At 41.9% G+C, this 19,391-nt stretch overlaps 2 protein-coding genes across 6 annotated transcripts in view; one reads left to right on the forward strand and one right to left on the reverse strand.

Moving 5' to 3' along the window:
- Positions 1–15,156, reverse strand: UBE2D1 (ubiquitin conjugating enzyme E2 D1). 3 transcript variants are annotated; one of them, XM_063406136.1, is made up of 7 exons: positions 15,034–15,156; positions 7,251–7,314; positions 7,134–7,165; positions 5,187–5,264; positions 4,840–4,945; positions 2,507–2,600; positions 1–879 (listed from the first exon to the last, which is right to left on the reverse strand). In XM_063406136.1, the coding sequence occupies exons 1-7, from the start codon at positions 15,055–15,057 to the stop codon at positions 834–836; spliced, it is 444 nt and encodes a 147-aa protein (XP_063262206.1). In that variant the 5' UTR covers positions 15,058–15,156; the 3' UTR covers positions 1–833. The 3 variants fall into 3 exon arrangements, with proteins under 3 accessions (XP_063262206.1, XP_063262208.1, XP_063262207.1); XM_063406138.1 differs by lacking the exon at positions 15,034–15,156 and adding an exon at positions 14,761–15,009; XM_063406137.1 differs by lacking the exon at positions 15,034–15,156 and adding an exon at positions 14,467–14,719.
- The window catches only part of CISD1 (CDGSH iron sulfur domain 1), a 13,568-nt gene continuing 9,232 nt past the window's right edge, over positions 15,056–19,391 (forward strand). The window contains exon 1 of one of the 3 annotated variants that reach the window (XM_063406133.1): positions 15,056–15,380. In XM_063406133.1, coding sequence (XP_063262203.1) covers positions 15,056–15,380 — 325 coding nt within the window. Of the gene's footprint in view, positions 15,434–16,576; positions 16,731–19,391 lie in introns of those variants that run through there. The other 2 variants (XM_063406134.1, XM_063406135.1) reach the window with 2 other exon arrangements.

The following is a 19,391-nucleotide window of genomic DNA, read 5'->3' on the forward strand; positions in this document are numbered from 1 at the left end:
GAAAGTAGAAAATGTATTTTATTTATATGGAAAAGGCTACATCTGCATTTGTAAAAGGTCTGTGATAGTATTATGTTGCCCCCACATCAAAAATCAGTTGTGAACAGCAACAAAATGGTTACATATCTCTCTACATACCAGTGCAATTAGTTCACATTGCCATCAAATTAAGTCAAGTATGCAACAGAATCAAAACCAAGTGTTTCTCAATAATCAGCATACAAAGATTTACAGTGCAAAGATCATTGTAGGTTTTAAGAAGTCTGCAGTCACTCTTCAGAATATCCTAATGGGTGAGATACTCCAATTATTTTCACTATTAGCAGTTGTATCTTATCAATACTGTGCACAAGGAAGTCTAAAATGAAATGACTTACATTGTAAATAAAGTAGTCTATACAGTAAAAAATGACAAATTATATAAGAGAACTAACAAAAAGAAACTTCAACACACTTGTGAAACAGACAACACACTTCAGTGACACACACACAGTATTCATCACATGGAAACAGCTACTTCTTCCAGCAAAAATAATTTCCTTGATTTACAACAGAATTATAGATCTTGCAGTCTGAAGATGCAGGTGTCCAACTCTTAGAAACTATAATAAATGTCTTCTGCAAAGCATACAAAGAGGATAAATATTCTCATCAAAGTCATAAGGTTATTTCCAGAAGTTTGTTCTCTCTTGCTCCAGAAACACACTTACATGGGTGAAAAAAAATTCAAGGAGTGTCACATTGAAACCATAAAGTGTGCTCCACTTCCTTCTAATTTTGAAAAAACCTAGAATTTACAGTACTCTGTGGTGTATGAAAATGTCTTCAAAAGCTTACATTGCATATTTCTGAGTCCATTCTCTTGCATGTCTGTTGTATCTGTACGTGCAGAAAGAAGGCATTAAGTGAAGAGCTGTTAGTGATACACTGACAATGGCCACAAATTTACTTTCTACAGGTGTTACTGAGCTTTGCACCTCTGAGCAGAGTCAAAGAACATTAAAACAGTCTAAAAGCCAAGCATATATCCATCATACATTCAGTTTCTAAGGTAACCTATCACAGCTTCACAGGTTTGCATTCAATTGCACAGCATTGTGCATCCTTCATTTGTGTTTCACAACTGGTTCCCTTATTTGCACCTTAACAGGAATTTGTTGTCATTACTCCTAAAACCACATACTATTAAGAGTCTAACAAAGTTTACACTTTTTAGTTCAATAAAATTCAGTATATTTAGCTGGGATTTTATTCCCCATTCTGCACTGCCAGCTGCATTTCAGAACTCAAAAAGAACATTTTCTGAAAAATAATTTTACTAGGTTTTAAGTCTTGGGTCTTTTCCTTCTGATATGAAGCTGATTATTTTATCATTCCATAACCCCAAGGGTAAATGTCCTTAGAGTTGATAGCTTCCCCTCTGCTCCTTATATTTGCTAAATTCTACTCTTCAGACTGGATTCACTTTCTTGAGTCCAGAGAAAAACACTGACAAGTTTTTAACTCTTAAGATCAGCACAGCAACTCGTGTACTAACTGTTTTTCTTCTTAAGAATATGCTACCATACAAGTCTTTGGATCTTAACTTAATAAAATACTCATAGATAAATGCTCAGGGGTAACCAGCCATATCTTTCATCTCCTAAATCCAAGACAAAACAAAAAAAATGTGAAAGGTTATCACTGTAAGAAGATAAAGCTAGAGTCAAGACTACGTATTTTCTCACTTTCCCTAGCAATGATTAAATTTTGAGATCTGGAGACAGAAAACTATCCCTCATTCACTTCCTTCACAAGCAGGAGGCACAGCAGCTGGAATCACCAGTAAGTAGGGGGTGGAAAAAAGCAGAGCCACAAATGGAGAGAAGCTGATGCCCAAACATCCTCAACTCGAACATAATCTACTTTGCAGAATGAGCTACAGCTTTCAAGCACTTCAGAACATGACTGGACTATAGCAGACACTGAACTATGAGAAAAAGGTCATTTTAATAATTCTTAGTCTAGGCAGAGAAATACTAGAGCACAGACATCCATGAACTTCTACATCACTCCTTTGTTGTGGCTCAAGGTAAAAGCAATGCTCAAATCTTCTGGATCTGTGACATGTGGCCACTGCAAGAAGTCCCAGTGGCTCAACACTAAAAAACAGGTACCAAACAACTCAGGCAGTTAAACAAAAAGTCAAAAAATCTGCTGTACAGGTTTTACAACCAGAGGATTGCAGTAGTGACAAATAACTCATATTTGGGAAAATGAATTTTCATGCAATAAATCTAAGATGTTACACAAAAGTGTGAGGGTTTTATGTAACTTAAGTACAAAAAAATTAGTTTCCAACAGTTGTGTATGCCTACAGTTTTCTACTTGCATTGCTATTCTCAATATTTAAAGAGCTAATCCTGTAGAAATCTAGGAGAAGAGTATTGCTAAAGTTAATATCAAAGATGCACAGCAGACAGCCATCTGCAAGGACCACACACACAATGATGTATGTTATACTCACTTTTCCTTGTCTGACTTGTAGATCTGTGCAATATCTGGTACTAAAGGATCATCTGGATTAGGATCACAAAGTAAGGAGCATATGGACAATAAAACTAAATAAAAGAGACACTAGATTAAACAAGTTAGTTTGCTTTATTTCTAAAATCCTTTAACATATTCCAGTACACTGAAGGAGGGTGGTAGGGGGTATTAGAAGAAGAACAGATATTAGTATTAAGCTGTCATTTAACAGTTCTGCCCAGAAATGTTCATACAGCATCCTTTTCCTAGGGGCTGAAGTAAACACCTGAAACAACCCCAGGGAATCTGCAACCACAAACCTGAACCTTTTGTAAAGACTCTCTCCCACACCCTGCCCTAGGAACATCAGCCAAACTGGAGACTGCACAGTTACAAATAGGTATTTGCTCAAACTAAGCCTTCCATCTGCAGTTAAGGTAACTAATATTATTAATATTACATTGTCATGCAGTACTCTATATGTGCATATCCTTTTCCACTTCTGTGCTGAGAGTTACTCTCTCAAGCACAAGAACATTTTACCTAAGTGTGACTTCCATGTTGGGAAATACTTGATCTGCATTAAATAAAGGTATTCACTTAGAATTTCATATCAATTTCCTGGTACTGAACCAAGGAGGTTTGATTTTTTTCCTAACATTTCCAGGCCATACTTTTCAGGCAATTTTTATTTTTACAGCCAGAACTATTATGCATACAAGAGTACACAATTAAATAATTCTATATATGTTGTGAAAGGGAATTTCATGCTACCATAGAATATACTGTAAAATATCTTTTTTCCTCCTGTTTTATCTTGTTCCCCAAGAGCCCGCACCTATTTTAGGAATAGGTAGGCTTTCTACTCAGCCTATTTTAGAATAGACTGAGTAGAAAGTTCAGCCACTTCAATACTGACTTGTGTTAAGTGCCAGTAATATTAGAAAATCAGGTTAGAATACAAGGTCACACACATGGTCAGAGGTGTTACAATATGCTGTAAACTTTTGATTCAGTTAAACAAAGACTGGAAAAGAGAAACTTCCATGAGTCACTGAGCTGATTTCCAGTTTATGAAATACATAACATGCAAGCAGTTAAAAGCACATAAATATCTGAACATGAGCCCAGCAGACTGCTCCACTTTACAACCAAGGAAGTGCTCAACAAGTAGAGATACAAAAATGCTGAAGATCTAAAAATTTTATGAGTTTTCAGTTGTAGATGCCAAGTGTTAAACCTAAGTGCCAATTTTCATTTGCTTAATAACAAGAAACAAGACAATTTTTGGACAGCTATAAAACAACTAATTATGTGAAAAAAAAATACCAATTACACATAAGTGTAATGGATGTCTTTAGCAATGACTTCAGGAAACAGTATTAGATTTTATATGGCTTGTGAGATTACTGCACAGGCCTGTAAGCATGAGAAGCTGTTTTTCCAAGGAGGGGCAGCAACTGGCCTTGCACAGAGTCCAATTCCCATTTTCTCCTTGCCTGTACCCCAGTGCAATGACCCTGGCACGCAGCTTAGAGAGCTCCCAAGGACGTGAGATGTGATATGGCTTGACCTTTTGAGTCACAGGAGAAACTTCTGTAGTGTGACTAAGTGTGCCTTAGCACTTGGAAGTGAGGGGAAAGAACAGCACCCACATTTTAAGCAGCTTTTGAAGTGACAAAAAACGCCTGCAACAGCAGAACTGCTTCACTGTTAACTCAATGTTCCAAAAACCTACAGTGCTGAAGTTTTGAGAAAGCTTAATTACAGGATGAAACTATTTTAATAAATCTTTTACTGATGACTGTGAAGGGAGCTACATTTTAAAATATTAATCTTACAAAGGAATGCAAACCAGAACAAATGATCTCACTTTAAAATAAAGTGTAATTAAGAACTTATTCCACACAAGGATGCTCAGGCAACCCAAAGAGTCATCAACAGGCAATCATGTAAGCTCACACAACCTCAGTGTCAGGACTCCACAATCACTTCCAGGTTGTGATTTTGAAGCCCTGCTCATCAGTTTCTCCTCCATTCAGCATGCACAGTCAGCTATCACGTTTCAGACTAATTGTACATTTATTATCTTATCCAACTTGGTTTAGAATATTTCTTTGCTGCCCATGCATTTTTTTTTGTAATGTGACACTCCCAACAAACTGCCCAAGATCTTGGATCATACCAAGAATTGCAATGGAATTTGCCTCTTCTGAAACATGCAGGTTAAATGAATTCCCACTGCTACCTTTAAGACAGTGCAATAATACACAAAAAAGTGCCATGGCAGTGGATGCAGCTTCATAAATGCATTATCAAGTCAGAGTTTACCTTTAGAAACAGTCAGAGCTGGTGACCATTGAGATCTCAAGATATCAAGACAAATACTCCCATTACTGTTTATGTTTGGGTGATATATTTTTGTTGTAAAAGCAATCTGCAATAAAAAATAAATAAAAAATAACATCAGATATGGGTTATTACATTTGGAATCCTTAACATCATCCCTTCCTTTCCAGTCATATCAGATCTGCCAACACAATTTTTTTTACAGTCTCACCTGCATCCAAGATGAACATGAATACTGTGGCTCACCTTTCCAGTTTAACTTCCAAAATTAAGCCTCAAAGAATAAACTTTGACCAAAAAACTTTCTTTCCTTAAAACAAAGGACTTACCTTTGGTGGTTTGAAAGGGTAGTCTGTTGGAAAGTGTACTGTGAGAAAAAATACTCCCCCTTGATATGCACTATCAGGCTGAGAAAAACAAAACAAAACAAAACAAATAAAACACATTATTTCAGCTGTTTTGGAGCTTCCCTTCTCCTAGAGAAAATCCACGCTAAGTCAGCATTAGATGACCTCAGGATTGCCACTGTACTTCCAATTAGGTTTGAAAGGACCTCTTGCTTGCATACAAATGGATTTTTCAAAGTTAAAGTGAGCTGAAGGTGAGAAGTGCAGTGTCAAAAGGAAGGCAAAGTGAAGTCAGTCTATGTTTTATGAGCAAGGTATATAAAACAAATTGATGATACCCACAGGCAGAAGAGAAGAAATAGAAATTTCTTTTGACAAGAAATTGTACATTTATTATCTTACCCTACTTTCACACATAGGAAGTGAATTCTAAGGTAGGCTTTAGTCCTGTGCTTCCCTTGGGCCATCAGGAAACAATTTCTTTTGTTACCAAGATAAAGCACCAATATCTGAAGTGTTCTGTTCCTGCACCTCTGCAGACACAGCTGAGAAAGGTTGACAAGAGGTGCTCATTCTTAGCCATAACCAGAGACACTTCAAGCAAAGGAAACAGTATTTTCCACTACAGAATATGAACTGGAAGCTGGAGAAGAAAATGGAATTTAAGCCAAAATTGATGTGATAGTATTTCCTTCACTCACGTCATCACAGCCATTCAGGACAGAGACAGTACTGATGGCAACAAGCCCATGAGCTTTTGTTAACTCTTCGTTGCTGCTTTGCCATTCCCCCTTTGGCAGTGCCAGAGGGCAAGGGGCAGCAGGCCTGGGTGTGTGGAAGGACATGCCAACATGCCTGCTGCTCAAACAAAGGGGCAAAAGCATTGGCATACTACAGAAAACAGCTGCTCCTGGGCCATGGACACGTTTTATAACAGTCATTACTGACTACTACATTCAAGGCAGTAACTGGAAAAAGTATGTAGCTTAAACTTTTCAGAAAGTCTCTAAAGTATAAGCAAACAATAGACTCCAGCACACCACAGGCAAGTTAGTGACCGATCTGTCACTGCTTCAGAACAACTGTGATCACAGTGGAGAATTACTCTCAAAGCAGACACATTTCCACTTTTCTCCATGATTTAATGCTGCATCTTAATGGATTAAGTGTTATCTCAACATTTCACCTTGCACAGGGACTCAGCTCACTCTTCAAACTAGAGATGCTTCTTTTCAAATTATTAAATGCCAAAGGAAAACACTAGAAATAAAAACTTCTTACCAGGATATTAATAAGCACACCTTCCCTCAGATCATGTTGTTCTTTATTACTTTTCTTGCTAAAATTCTTCTCAGTCTTTCTTCAAAACCTTCTGGTTTTAAGCTTTTTTGTAATTTCTTATGTCATTACCTTCACAAGAGTCATAATATTCTCAACTCAAAACCCAAGAAAAGCACCCCACCGCTGGCCTGCAGTTTCCAAAAGCCATATGCTTTTGCCATAGTCACATCACAGCTACCAAATAAGATCCATCTAAAAGTCCTCTGCAACTCCACTCTTGTTTAGTTACCAACTTTAATATCAGATTTCACCCACTCTTCCTCCCTTCAGATGGATGAATCTTCCAGAACTGATCTGACCATCTGTGAAAATCAAGCTCTTTGCTTTATAGCCCACATCAGCAACTCAAACACCACAGCTCACTAATTACTAATTATCTCTAACTTCACGAAGAGGAGGGATTTTTGAGGAGTTACAGAAAGCAACTGGAACCAGACTACCAAGAACAACAGTATCACCCTAAAGCTTTAAGCTGTACACAGCACAGCTGAATGGGGCTGCTGTGTTTACAGAAACCCAAATGAATCCTTCTGTAACAAAAAGAGAAGCAAGGTCTTACATTTTAAGGGCCACGATTCCTATACTTACAGGTCCCATAATAGTTGCTTGCCAATGAAACACTGAAAGGCAAAAAGATACAACAATTAGAGATTTTCTGAGCCTTTTCAGAACTGAAATGGACTAAATGTACTGGGGAGAGCTTACAGTCATCTCCAACAGGTCCGGCAGAGCAGTGGGCTGGTGGATCTCGCTGCAGATCACTTAGCTCCTGCAAGAAACACAGAGATCTTTGAAAGGCATGAACATCCATAGCACTTGGCAGCTTCCCTTCAAAAGTGGGAACACAAACCGGTTTTATTAAACCTGTGGGCACTTTTTGTGCTATTTTGATAAAACAATCAACACTTGAAATGCCCATTGAAACTGAAGAAGATTTTTTGCCAGATGGCCTGCAGCTAACACTGTGCTAGAAATTAATATCTGAATTGCAACCAAGTTCATAGTAAGTTTAATATACTTGAAGGAGACAAAACAAAGTTTTTTGATTAGTGTTTCTTGATTAGTCTGTAAACTCATAGTTTAATTTAGTTAGGTGCTAATCTGATCGTTCCCTTAGCTTTTGATTTTACAAAAGTTTCTGCATTGTCTTAGTCTATAGACATCAGCTGAGCTAAACTGGCTCATAAAATGTTTGCAGCCCCCCTGGAGATGATATATGAACATAATATAAAAGGTCCTAACTAGATTGAAAAAACTATTAGCTCTACACCTGATTCAATTCCCTGAATGCCTTTTTTTTAATGATGACTGAAAAACTCCCAAGTTAAAACTTAAGCACTCAGAGGAGCTTTTGGTGGTCAGCTGATTTATTTCTCTTGCACAAGTCCACACAATCCCAAATGATTTAAAATTGTTATATGATTTCACAAAACCAGCTCAGTTTTGATCTGGTTTATCATCATTATATCAAACACAAAACCAGACAGGCAGTAATGCTAGTTCATTTTCATCATTTAATTCAATATACTACTTTTGATGCCTGAACTTTTACTGTAGTAAGGACAAACAACTTTTTCCAATTCTAGGCTAATATAAACTGTGCTGTAGGAACTTTAATGACTACATGAAGTACTTTCTTTGAGATAAGTTAAAAGATGTATGTTAAATCACTGTTTGCAACTAACTCAATCCCTTACTCAAAACATGCACATTTAAGTCAACAATAGACATAAGCAGGGCGGTGAGTTTACCTTAAGGAGTAACACTGGAAACATTTCTACTCAAAATACATTAGTCAAGGCAACTACTTAAAAAATCAAGGTTTAAATTGGAGCTAAGTTTAACTCAAGTGCAGAATTGGTGTGCTTAGTGTGATCAGGCCTTACATGTAATTTGAGGGGTTAAAAATCTGCACTTCTCAACTGCTGTGATATATTTTTCCATTTATGACATCCAGTAAATATTTCAACTCAGTTTACTGTGGTCCTGACACCTAAATTCAGCCAGACTAACAGGCCCACTCTTGGCCCTGAAATCAAAGAGAAGCACTGCACCGTCTCTTACAACTGCTCTGAAGTCACTTCTCACAACCCTTGTGATTTAAAACAAGAGAGACACTTTTTCATACACTGAAATAGCTCAGGCTGTCAGCTGGCATTGCTTGTCTGCCCTTTGACATTACTCTGTTGGTGACACTGTTGCTGATCCAGAAACAACACTCTGGGCTAGACTTTCACTAATAAAGGCACTTCAGAAATGCAGTTCCCATTTTAATCGCAGGATTCGAGTTTCATTAAGGGGTGATTCAGAGAAGCAGCTATTTATGTCCAAGCCACTGCCAGTACACACAGGGAGTCAACAAATCTCAGGTTTCCAGCAGCCACCAGGGACAAACATGACCAGAGCAGAGCTGTTACAGGCACTGTCTTCTCTCATTTGCAACTCAAGATCCAACCTAACAAGAGAAGATTTAGTCTTGTACAGGCACTAAAACAACCCAGCTGAAACCAAACAGGTACATGACAGTGCCAAAACAGAGAACTCACACTAACAGTCATGCATTTTATAACAGTCATTACTCACTACTAAATCCAAGGCAGTATCTGGAAAAAGCATGTAGCTTAAACTTTTCAGAAAGTCTCTAAAGTATATGCAAACATTCCACATGGACAACCCCTTAGAGTCACAAGTCTGTAACAGTGTTTCTGTTGCCAGATGTATTCATCAAGATCTTTACATACCCCCAAACCACACAAATTTGTTTTCTTTCATATGCACACATGTACTTCAGAATTAACAGAACTGGGGAATGCTCCTTCCCCAGTCTGTGGGCCCCCAGAAGAAGGGTACACACTTCATTTGTTCAAGCTAAAAAGGCACTGACATCTATTCATGATTAAAAAATCCCTAGCAAATATTTTTAATCATACACTGATGAGACCCAGAACTATAAACTCCTGTTATTAGTATTTCCTGACAACAAAGAAGAAAAGGTTCTCTTTAACCAACTTTACCGAACGAGAGCAATGTTCACAAATACATTCAGAGAGCTTCTGCAGCTACGAAACACAGAGCCAGATCAAACTTCAAAATCAGTAGAGCAAATCCAAGCTGTATTTCACATCCATATGTGAAACTAATGTGGTTTAAAAACACAAGTGGTAACATGATCCAACAGTAGGAACAGTTTGAATCCTTACATAGAGAAATTCAGATCAAGCTGTGATAAAAATGAAGAATTATTCAGACTTATATTGTTGATTATGCTGTTTAAGCTTTAGGTTCAAAGCAAAGTTATCTGGAGAGCTGTAAGATTTAGGCTTCAAGCTTTCCTACATCCTTTGAAAGGGGCAAGGAGACACTCAGATGTCCCTGAATCAGACTGACTGCCAGTGCCCAGCATTGAACACTGCAGAACAGAAGTGAAGATCCTCTAAACACAAGTAGAAAAACTTCTTCATGACTTTACATATTCACCAAAGAATGAGAGAGTGAATACAAGAATTCTTTATACAAAGCACACATGCTCTTTAGAAGAAAGCCAAAACTCTGCTTAGTTAAGGGACAAGCCTGAAGACTCACAAAGCTTAATCTGCTGAAACCTCGATAACTGCCTGTGAGGCACTGCACAGTCAACACTAGAGATTCCCCTGTAATTTTAATTTCATTGGTTACAGCAGCTTTGTCCAAGCTTTCTGGATTATTACCCTGCAGCTGCATGACGCAGGTCTGGTCACTTCAAGGGTCTGCATGGGTACCTTTAGTCACTGGTATAGGAAATGCTGGTGCAAGACGTGCATAATGCTGACAAACAGGATCGTAGCTCAAAGCAGTGCAGATTCATTTTAAAAATACAAAGTCACCACTATAAATTACAGTGTACACTGGTGCAACATCTTTTATGAAAATACACAAACCCAACATTCTGTCTGCAAGAGATGCACCAGAGGAACGAGTTATTTCAAACACTGATGAACGTGACAGCGTAAGAGCTTCTCTCAAGAGCTCCACCACGTGCCACACTATCCCAGTACAGCCAGGATAAACGTGGACAGAGAAAAATACCTAAGCTGGGGACAGTGCTAGGCATAAATCCTCTAATCCTCTCATACAGAACATTTCAGGGTAGAATAGAACACTAATGGTTCACATACTACTGGAGATGGGCAAAGCCCCCAAATTATCACCTTCCCTTGCACCACACACACTCCTGAAGAACCCTGTATACAGCATGAAGCAAAAATTCAAGTTTAACAGCTGTAAAAAACAGGCTGTGGTAAGCTATAAACGTTGGAGACATTTCTGAATGTGCAGACTAACACCCATGGTAAAAGAATAATACAGGATATATTTCATAAAAGTACGAGGTTGAAGACTTCATACCAATTTAACCAATTTTCAGGCTAATTTAACACTTACATGCTTGATTAGCATCCAGGCTTCTCTCCCAAAAAGCTACTGGAACAACATTGTAAAGGATACTTTGGTGAAAAGAAATAAATGCTCTCAGCATAGAAGTCCTAAACATGTCTTTTTTCAGTCTAAAAAAAATTCAGGAAAAAAGACTGCAGATCATCTGAAGACTAAAATAAACTGCAGACGGTATTACTAAAAGCTATTTTCATTCTCCAAACAACACAAAACCACAACCTTTCTCCACACTATTACTTAAAATATAGATTTATATTTGTCAGCTGTGTTCTTAATTTCTTACACAAAAAGCACTGCAGACCACAGATGAATTTCCTGCCAATTGCATGCGTGCACTGCTGCTTGGAACCATTTGTCAAAAAACCCCACAGTGATCATACTTAAGACTAGTTAAAGAATTCTCTGTTTCTTCACAAATCTGGTGAATATAAATCATATATTTATAATAAGATTACTGCAATAAGATTAGTCCGTAATAAATATTTTATTTATTTGCATTATTTTAATGCAAAAAAAATATTGCTAAAATATGTAGTATCATAGTTGAGGTTTTGAAACCAAATTCAAACATTTTATGTTAGAGCCAAAAAGGTTTCATTGTTATGTCGATTACCATCTAAAGACTGTGGTTTTAAAGTCAATATCTACACCACAAATATCAATAATTTGTATTTGAGTCAGTTTACAATAACAAAAGTGATTTTTAACATGACTTTTCAAGTTAGTATGTCCTGTTAGGCTATACATATATGAAGTATACTGAACCACAGAGACATACAGTTCACTGAAACAACAGAAGGTTTGAATGCTTCTATTCTTACTGAGATGTAGGAGAAAAACAATCAAGCACTATGTTCAATATATACAAACAACAGCTATTCTTAAAGCAGTGTTCAAATCTATCTCCTCCTTTCTGGTTTTAAAATGTCTTCTAAAATCTTTAAGTCTGATTTTTTAAATGCCTCTAACAAAAGTACAAGCACATCAACCTCCCACTAACACTGGAGGAGCACCCAGGCCAGGACTTACCAAAACCAATCTCAGCTGTGATACGGAACTAACAGGATGGCAAACTCTGCAAATTAGATATGTGAACAAAGAACATGCAACAGAAACCCCAGAAAAATGGTTCTGCATAAGACAGATGGGCAGAACTGAGACCTACAGACTATTCTGCAGAACCTGGCAGCCTGGATTATTTTCCACCTTTCACAAAAGTCAGGGTATCTTACTTCCCAGAAATGGCAAGAATAAAGGCTTCTTTGCACAATATTCCTTCCCAACTAAAACCTACACTATGTTCTGCTTTCATCATTTGCAACATCTGGAATTTACAATGCCCACAAAAATGTGGTGTTCTTTCACTGCCCCAAGGAACATCACACACAGCATAACCAATACTTTTTTGACAGTGCAGAAATTCAATGCCTCTCTCATAAAATGGCAAAGCAAAGCACTACAGGTAAATGAACACAGGATCCTCAGCTTCTGATGAGTAAGAAACCCCCAACCCTCAACTCTCTGAGGAACTCTGAGATGAGTTTGTCACGGAGACACTGCTGACAGCAGTGCCTGCACAGCAGGGCTTCATGTCCTCACTATTTCACCTACTGCACTAAGAACAACAGATCTCCATGTGCAGTGATCAGATTCTTCACTGGTTACTCAGCTGCCCATTTCTAAAAGCACAATATGTCCTTCTGTAACTAGGGAAATTCTTGGAAATCTTGGAAGTCCACATGCTATCCTTTGAGGAGTCCCTCCAAGATGATCAGCCAAAGGCAGTGACACATCCCAATGGCAATACTATTTAGAAATCAGAGTCCCAACCAGTATGACAAAAAATATGTTTACTATAGCTTTGCTTCCTTTGTAGGTGATGTCACACTGAACATACAAATTACCAAAATTACTGTGAACACTCAAGCTTGCCACCAAAATCCCTTGGCTTTGTTTAAGCACAATCCTGAACCACCCTAAACCCACCCAAACTTGAATTCAGACAGTATGTCTAGACTGACAAGCTCCAAGCAATACCACTGTGTTTGCTGACAGTTTCGTTCTCCAAAAAATTCCTCTAGGCACTCTGTGAAACAACAGCATTTCCCCTACTCCAAATCTTATCCCTTCCTATCCTTGGGACACAACATAACTCTCAACCTTTACAGCCAGTCTGAAACACCAGAGAAGCTGACAAGATAAATACACCAACATACAAATACATTTCATCTACCATTAAACCTCCAGTTCTGTGATTTTCAGGAAAAGTGTTCTGTGTTACAGTGACATCAAAATAGTTTGTCTTTTCAAACTTCTCCACTTCATTTTAACTTTTCATTTGAAACAAACCTATTTCCTTGCCATTCCCTTTCCTCTTCTACTTCTCAAGAGACAGGCTGCTAGCCAAATCCCTCTAGTAGAATTTATTTCTTCCCCTGGAAAGGCAGAAGAGAGTGATGAGGGTAGTTAATGAACAAAAAGAAAACCAGCAGCAGTCATTTCTGCACCAAACTAGAAGCAAAGCAGCAACTAGTTCTGGATTTAATCTCAGCTCTCCTTGGAGGTCCTCACCCAGTATCTCTTCATGTTTCAGGTAGAAGTTATTGTATAACCAGAAAAACTCATAGCACCTCGCAGTCAGCAGGTTGGAAAGCATTGCTTCATTTTGAAAGAGTAGAAACAGAACTTAATAAAGCTAACAGAACGAAAGACACATAAAAGGTGTAACCATAATTTTACATCTATCGAAGTTCTTAAACGCCACATTAAAGAAAATTGTGGCTTTCCAATATGTATGAACATCTCTAAAGCAGAAAGAAAAGTTAGGCAGGGAACATGATAAAAGTAGGAAGAATAATCCTCTTCTAGCAAGACCTCATTTGGAAAGCCCCAAACTACCACTCCATGTCAAAAATACTAGATTACCAGACTTTCCCCTTTGTCTGTTTACCTTAGCAGAAAGAAGCTGAACAAGAATTGGAAAGAGATGGTATACAGAACAATCCTTTTCTGGAAACGTGGGGGTAAGGAGATGTTCAAGAAGAGGTGGGAAATTGAAACGGCAACAAAAGGCAAACTATTCCTATAATATGCAGAAGCGTGATAAAGTTATTGGTAAAGAAAACCACTGTATTTGTTAATATTTGATATAATGGTCAAATGCAACACCCACGACAAGCATGGGATATGAAGGAACAAAATTGTCCTGTAATTGCACTACCTGTAAAGGCAGAAGCTTTGCAGTATCAAAGAAAACCACCAGCTTCCAGCAGAAATCCATCCAAATAAATTGGTACCTACTGTAGGGTATTGCAAATCTGCCTATTGTGGGGTTAATCGGTCACTATAGAATCCTATTTCTGCAACGCCAATAGCTTCCGAGAGCCAAAGGGAATCCTGCACAAGAAATAATAGCACCAGTGCCGCCTAAATATGGCACATCAACAGCAACCAAACACCACGGGCTCTGTTCCCCGGCCGAAGCACTAACCTTCACTCTGCTCCCGCCATACCCTGTACAGCCATCAGCTCAGCCTTGCCGAACAAAAGGAAACCAGGAATTCTTGAGCCAGGCCACTTGCAAGCATCAGCCCAAAACACTGCAGCTGGGATACGCTCAAAGGTCACACCAAGAACTACGCTGACAGCACTTCTCGGCCCGGCCGCGCACAGCCGCGCCGCTGTCCCTGCCCTGCCGAGGGCTCCCCACGGGCACCCGGCTCTCCCCGCCCCGCTCGGGGCACCGCGGCTGCCCCACGAACGGACGGCGCCTTCCAGCACCCACCCGGGGCGCGGGCCTTCACAATCCCGACACCGTGAGGCGGCCGACAAGAGCCCCCCTTCTCCGCCTCACACCCACTCCTCTTCCCCGGCTGCCGGGAAGGGGAAGGCGAGTCCTGGCAAAGAAAGTGCGCGGCAGCGGCTGCCGCGACACCTCTGGCCGAGCCCGCTCCGGCCGCCGCTTCAACCCCCGGCAGCAGGCGGTGGGGGCAGCTCCGGCGACTACCCCAGGGCAGGGGGCCCTTCCCGCCCCCTCCCACGGCTCGGCCCCACTCACTTTTTGTATCCGCTTCAGCGCCATGGGAACGCGCAGCGGAAGCGCGGAGCGGGCGGCGGGAGCGCGGGCCGGGAGCGCGGCCGGGCCGGGGCGGGGCGGGCGGCGGGAGCGCGCGCCGCGGGAGCGGCGGGGGCGGGGCCAAGAGCGCCGTGCCCTTTGTGTCCCCCCGCGTCTGCGCAGGCGCGGCCGCGCGCGGGGCTCGCTGGGAAGCGCAGTCCGCGGGTGGGGGTCGCGGCCGGGCCCGTCCCGCCCCTCAGGGGCCGCGGGGCTGAGCGGGAAATACCGAGTGTCTGTGTCTAATGAACAAGGGGGAATGAAAGTTACGGCTTCCGCCGGTACGCGGAGAGGTGAGGAAGAGGAAGGTAACTGTGTGAGCTTCAAAACTGCATACAAGGAAAAGGTGTGTCATGGTCGTGATGCTGTGCGAGAGAAGCAGTAGACGTGTGTGGTTGAAACGTTTGTTGAATAGGTCACAGAATCATTGAAATTCAAAGACACCTCTGAGATCGAGTCTGTGCGAAAGAATCACGCCACGAAAAGCCAGTGTCCATGGGTGAGAGACGGGATGGCCCCACTGTTTGCTCTAACGGGGACTGAGGCTCTGTTACCTGCAACCGCAGCTTTCATGGTCACCGATGGCAGGACTGTAAAAGTCTGGCATCACGTTCTAAATGGATGACGAGCACTAGATTGTTGAAGTATTGAGCAGAAAAGCCACGCCATGAAAAGCCAGCGTCCTCAAAGAAGACAGAGGAGTCCTGCAACTTTATTCGAATACAGGGAGAGAGTCCACTGGGGCACACGTCCGTAGGGTTTTCTCTCAACGTGTGGGAGGGCGCAGCCTCCTTTTATCCTGAACCCCTGGCTGCATATTGCCCTCTTCCTTTCCCCATCGGCTGAGGCACTAGGAAGGTACAGCCTTGCCGAACTGCCTACCATATATCCCCCCTTGTATACGTAATTTTCCCCCAAAGTTCAGAAACTCAGCCTTGTGTGGACCCATTTGTCTATTTTAGGATTTAAACGGTCTGAGTTCGGTAACAAACCTGCGGCTTGCAGTTGGTAGAGACATTAAGATGCATTCCAAAGACATTAACATCCATACTATCACCCATGGAATTGTTTATAAAGATATAAGCACGCATCTTTCCTATCAAGTCCAGCCATAAACGAAGTCCCAAAGTAGCGAGTCCTCAACCAGATGTAGAACTTCGGTAATACTCTTTTAAGGTACAGAATAGTAATTCTCACATCAGTACCCAAGCTTATGAGGTCCGAAGCGGCTGTCACTCGGCGGATATAACTTTTCAGCTCCATCTACTACGCAGCAGAGGGCTCATACAGCGATGTGTCCTAAGCGTTTCGCACGGCTGTGGGGCACTCACAGCACCACAGAGAACGGCGGGGCCGCTCCGAGCCAGTGTCTGCACAGGACGCACAGCGGTGCTCAACGCCCATTTCACAGCTGCGGAGGCCTCGCTGAGAGCGCTGTGCCGGGCGCCAGGCCAGTGTCAGCGCCCGTGCGCTCCTCCCTTCTCTCCTCAGCGCCATCCCCTGTCCCGTCCCCTCCACCTCTCCCTCGGGCGCTCGTCCTGCCGGGAGCCCTTTAAGGGGCGGTCCCGCGGCCATCTTGCGCAGTGGCGCCTGCGCGGTGCGGAGCGGAGCCATGGGGCCGGGGCAGAGCGGCGCCGTGCGGGGTATGGCGGGCCGGGCGTGGGCGGCGCGGGCTGCCCGGGCGGCGGCGCGGACTCGGGTCTCGGGGCGTGGGGCCGGGGCGGGGGGCGCCCCTCGGGCCGCGGCTCCGCCTCACGCCCCGCGCCCCGCCGGACCCCCGGGACAAGATGGCGGGCTGGCCCCCCCCGTCCCCGCGGGATGCGGCCGGGGGGAGCCGCTCACGGGTGAAACCCCGCTGCGCTCAGCCAGGGGCAGCGCGGTGTGCGGCGCCGCCTCGGGGGTCCCCTTCCCCCGTCCCTGCGGTGTGAGGGCCCGGAGCCGCCGAGCAGGGCCCTTGCGGTGCTTCGGCCCGCCGGCTTTTATCTGTAGCCCGTCTCAGACACCGCCGTTTTATTTTTGTTTCCACCTGTTTGAGTGAAAATTTTGTGAAAGCCTGTAAATTTCAGAGGTTTTGGCTGGCTCTCAATGCCCGGTACTGTGCAGTAGAGCTAACGGTGACATTTGCGCTGTGTAATGATTGACTTGAGCCGTGCCTGAGGTAACGCTGTGTGTTTGGAGTGCTGTTGCACAGCCGGGCAGGATTGGAAGAGTTGGGCCGGGTGGAGGATAGAATAGAGAGCTGAATTACCTAATTTTCTCTGTAAAGAATGACCTTCACGTGCATGACTGCTTTCCACGTGCAAAGCTGCTCATGGTTTATGCCCTTAATTTAGCGGGCGGATGGTTTGGGTTTTTTTTCGAGTAGTGGGGGAGGCTGGAGGCTGTTGGTACAGAGGATGGTGGCAAAGACATCAGTCTAAAATGGGCTGTAGTGATGGAAGGCCATGCTTATTAAAATAGTCAAAGCCCTGAGGATGACTTGGTAATAGCTTGCATCCAGGTTGTGTTCCCAATGGCAGCTTGCTCATTTATAGTCCTGCAAGAATTAGAACAGTTCCTAGACACTAGGAATTAAGCAGAAAAACTTTGTGGAGATGGGAGAAGAACATGCTCCTAAACAAATGGAAAATATCCTCATTATCTAAGAAAAGCATGGGAGCAGCTGATGGGACCAGTCTGGAGGGTGCTCTGTTCAGGAGGAGACAGCATTAGGTTTTGGTGACTTCTGAAGAGATTAAACTTAATCAGAGCCTTGTGACTGGCAGGTTGCAGTTCTTCCGCCAGCTAGCATGTGTCTCAGGCTGATAAATTTTGAAAATCATTTATTCTCTACTGAAAATTAGACACAGGAAATTTGGCATATTTTTGTGAGATTTAATTCATGGTAGTAGTGGGGTAGTTAATTGCTTCTGTGCATGTGTGCCCTTTGGAAGGCAGTGAGTAGCACAGCCAGTGCCTTTTATCTGGGAGGTGTGGTTGTTTGCAGGCGTGACCCCACACCAACCACAGATCTGATCACGGTGACTTGTCTTTTACTCCTTATTGGCAAAATCCAACAATCTTTTTCCCTCAGGTGGCCTCTTTACCTTATGGCTTCAGTTTAATTTAACCTGCCAGTCATAATCTCATTTTTTTGTGGATGCTGTGGAGCAGTAGAAGTGATTTTGTCAGCTTGACTGCTTGGCTTTTACTGTTAGGCTTTTTGTGCACCCAGTTATCCTGGATGTTTCCTCAGTAAGTGAGTATCATGTGTTTCTCCAGCATTGCCTTTTGTTGTGGGCAGTGACACTGCTGGGCTGTCATGAACAACTCTTGCACAATAATCTCTTCATTGGCAACAAAATTAGGAAAAAATGCTTGAAAGTTACAAGCACTTCTAGACACAAAATACGGTTTTTCATGTCTGAAATTACTACTCTGTGACTTTTGAATAAAATAAATATTTTCTAAGCAGCAGAGGTAACATGAATATTGCCTCTTAGCATGGTCTTGGACCAACTTTGTCAGGGTGTAGCTCCTGCCAATGTTGTTGGTAGTTCCTAGAATGTAAATTGATCTGGGTTCTTAACAAGGATCTTGATGGAGCCAAAACCACTTCAGTTTCTTCATGCACCTCGGTGCAGATGGTAATTTTTTCTGTATTTTTTATTTTAAAAATGTATTTTAAATGTTTTTGTATTTTTCTGTGGAGAAAGTCTCTCAGAGCTCTCTAGTAGATCCAACAATTCCCTCTGTAGTGTAGATCTGGAAGCATCTATAGCAATGTTCTAGATGTTTAGAGAAAGAAGAGAGGACAAACTTTGACCTAAATCTCTTTCATTAGGATATGTCCAAAGAATACAGAAGAGAATAAATCCCTCAGTGTATTACTGCCATTCTCATCTCTGATTTTTTTGTTCACTTCTGTGCTCTGCCTGCTCTCCTGGGACTTCATTCTTTGAATTTGTTTCATTCTTTCCATCTCTCCCACTGTCTCTTCTCTCCTTTGTGTGTTGATTTTTCTGGTGTCTTAGCCAAACTTTTTTCCATTTTTTAGTGTTTACAACACAAAATCATTTTTCCCTGCCATGTTACTCAGGCCTGTTTTGTCTTGTAACACTGTGGTTTAGTATTATACCAGAATTGGGAGTTCTTTAATAATAACTCAAAAGTTGCTCCTAGTGCTTTTTATTTTAGGAAGAATTTAAAACCCCGTGACACTCCACAGCAGTGTCACTCTGTTAACAGATGCCTCGTGCATGACCTTAAGAGTTTGGCAGCAAACTATTGAATTGGTACCAGAAGTCTTTTGAAACAGTTCAGAG

This window comes from Prinia subflava, chromosome 9, assembly GCF_021018805.1.
Source record: "Prinia subflava isolate CZ2003 ecotype Zambia chromosome 9, Cam_Psub_1.2, whole genome shotgun sequence".
Taxonomy (NCBI): domain Eukaryota; kingdom Metazoa; phylum Chordata; class Aves; order Passeriformes; family Cisticolidae; genus Prinia; species Prinia subflava.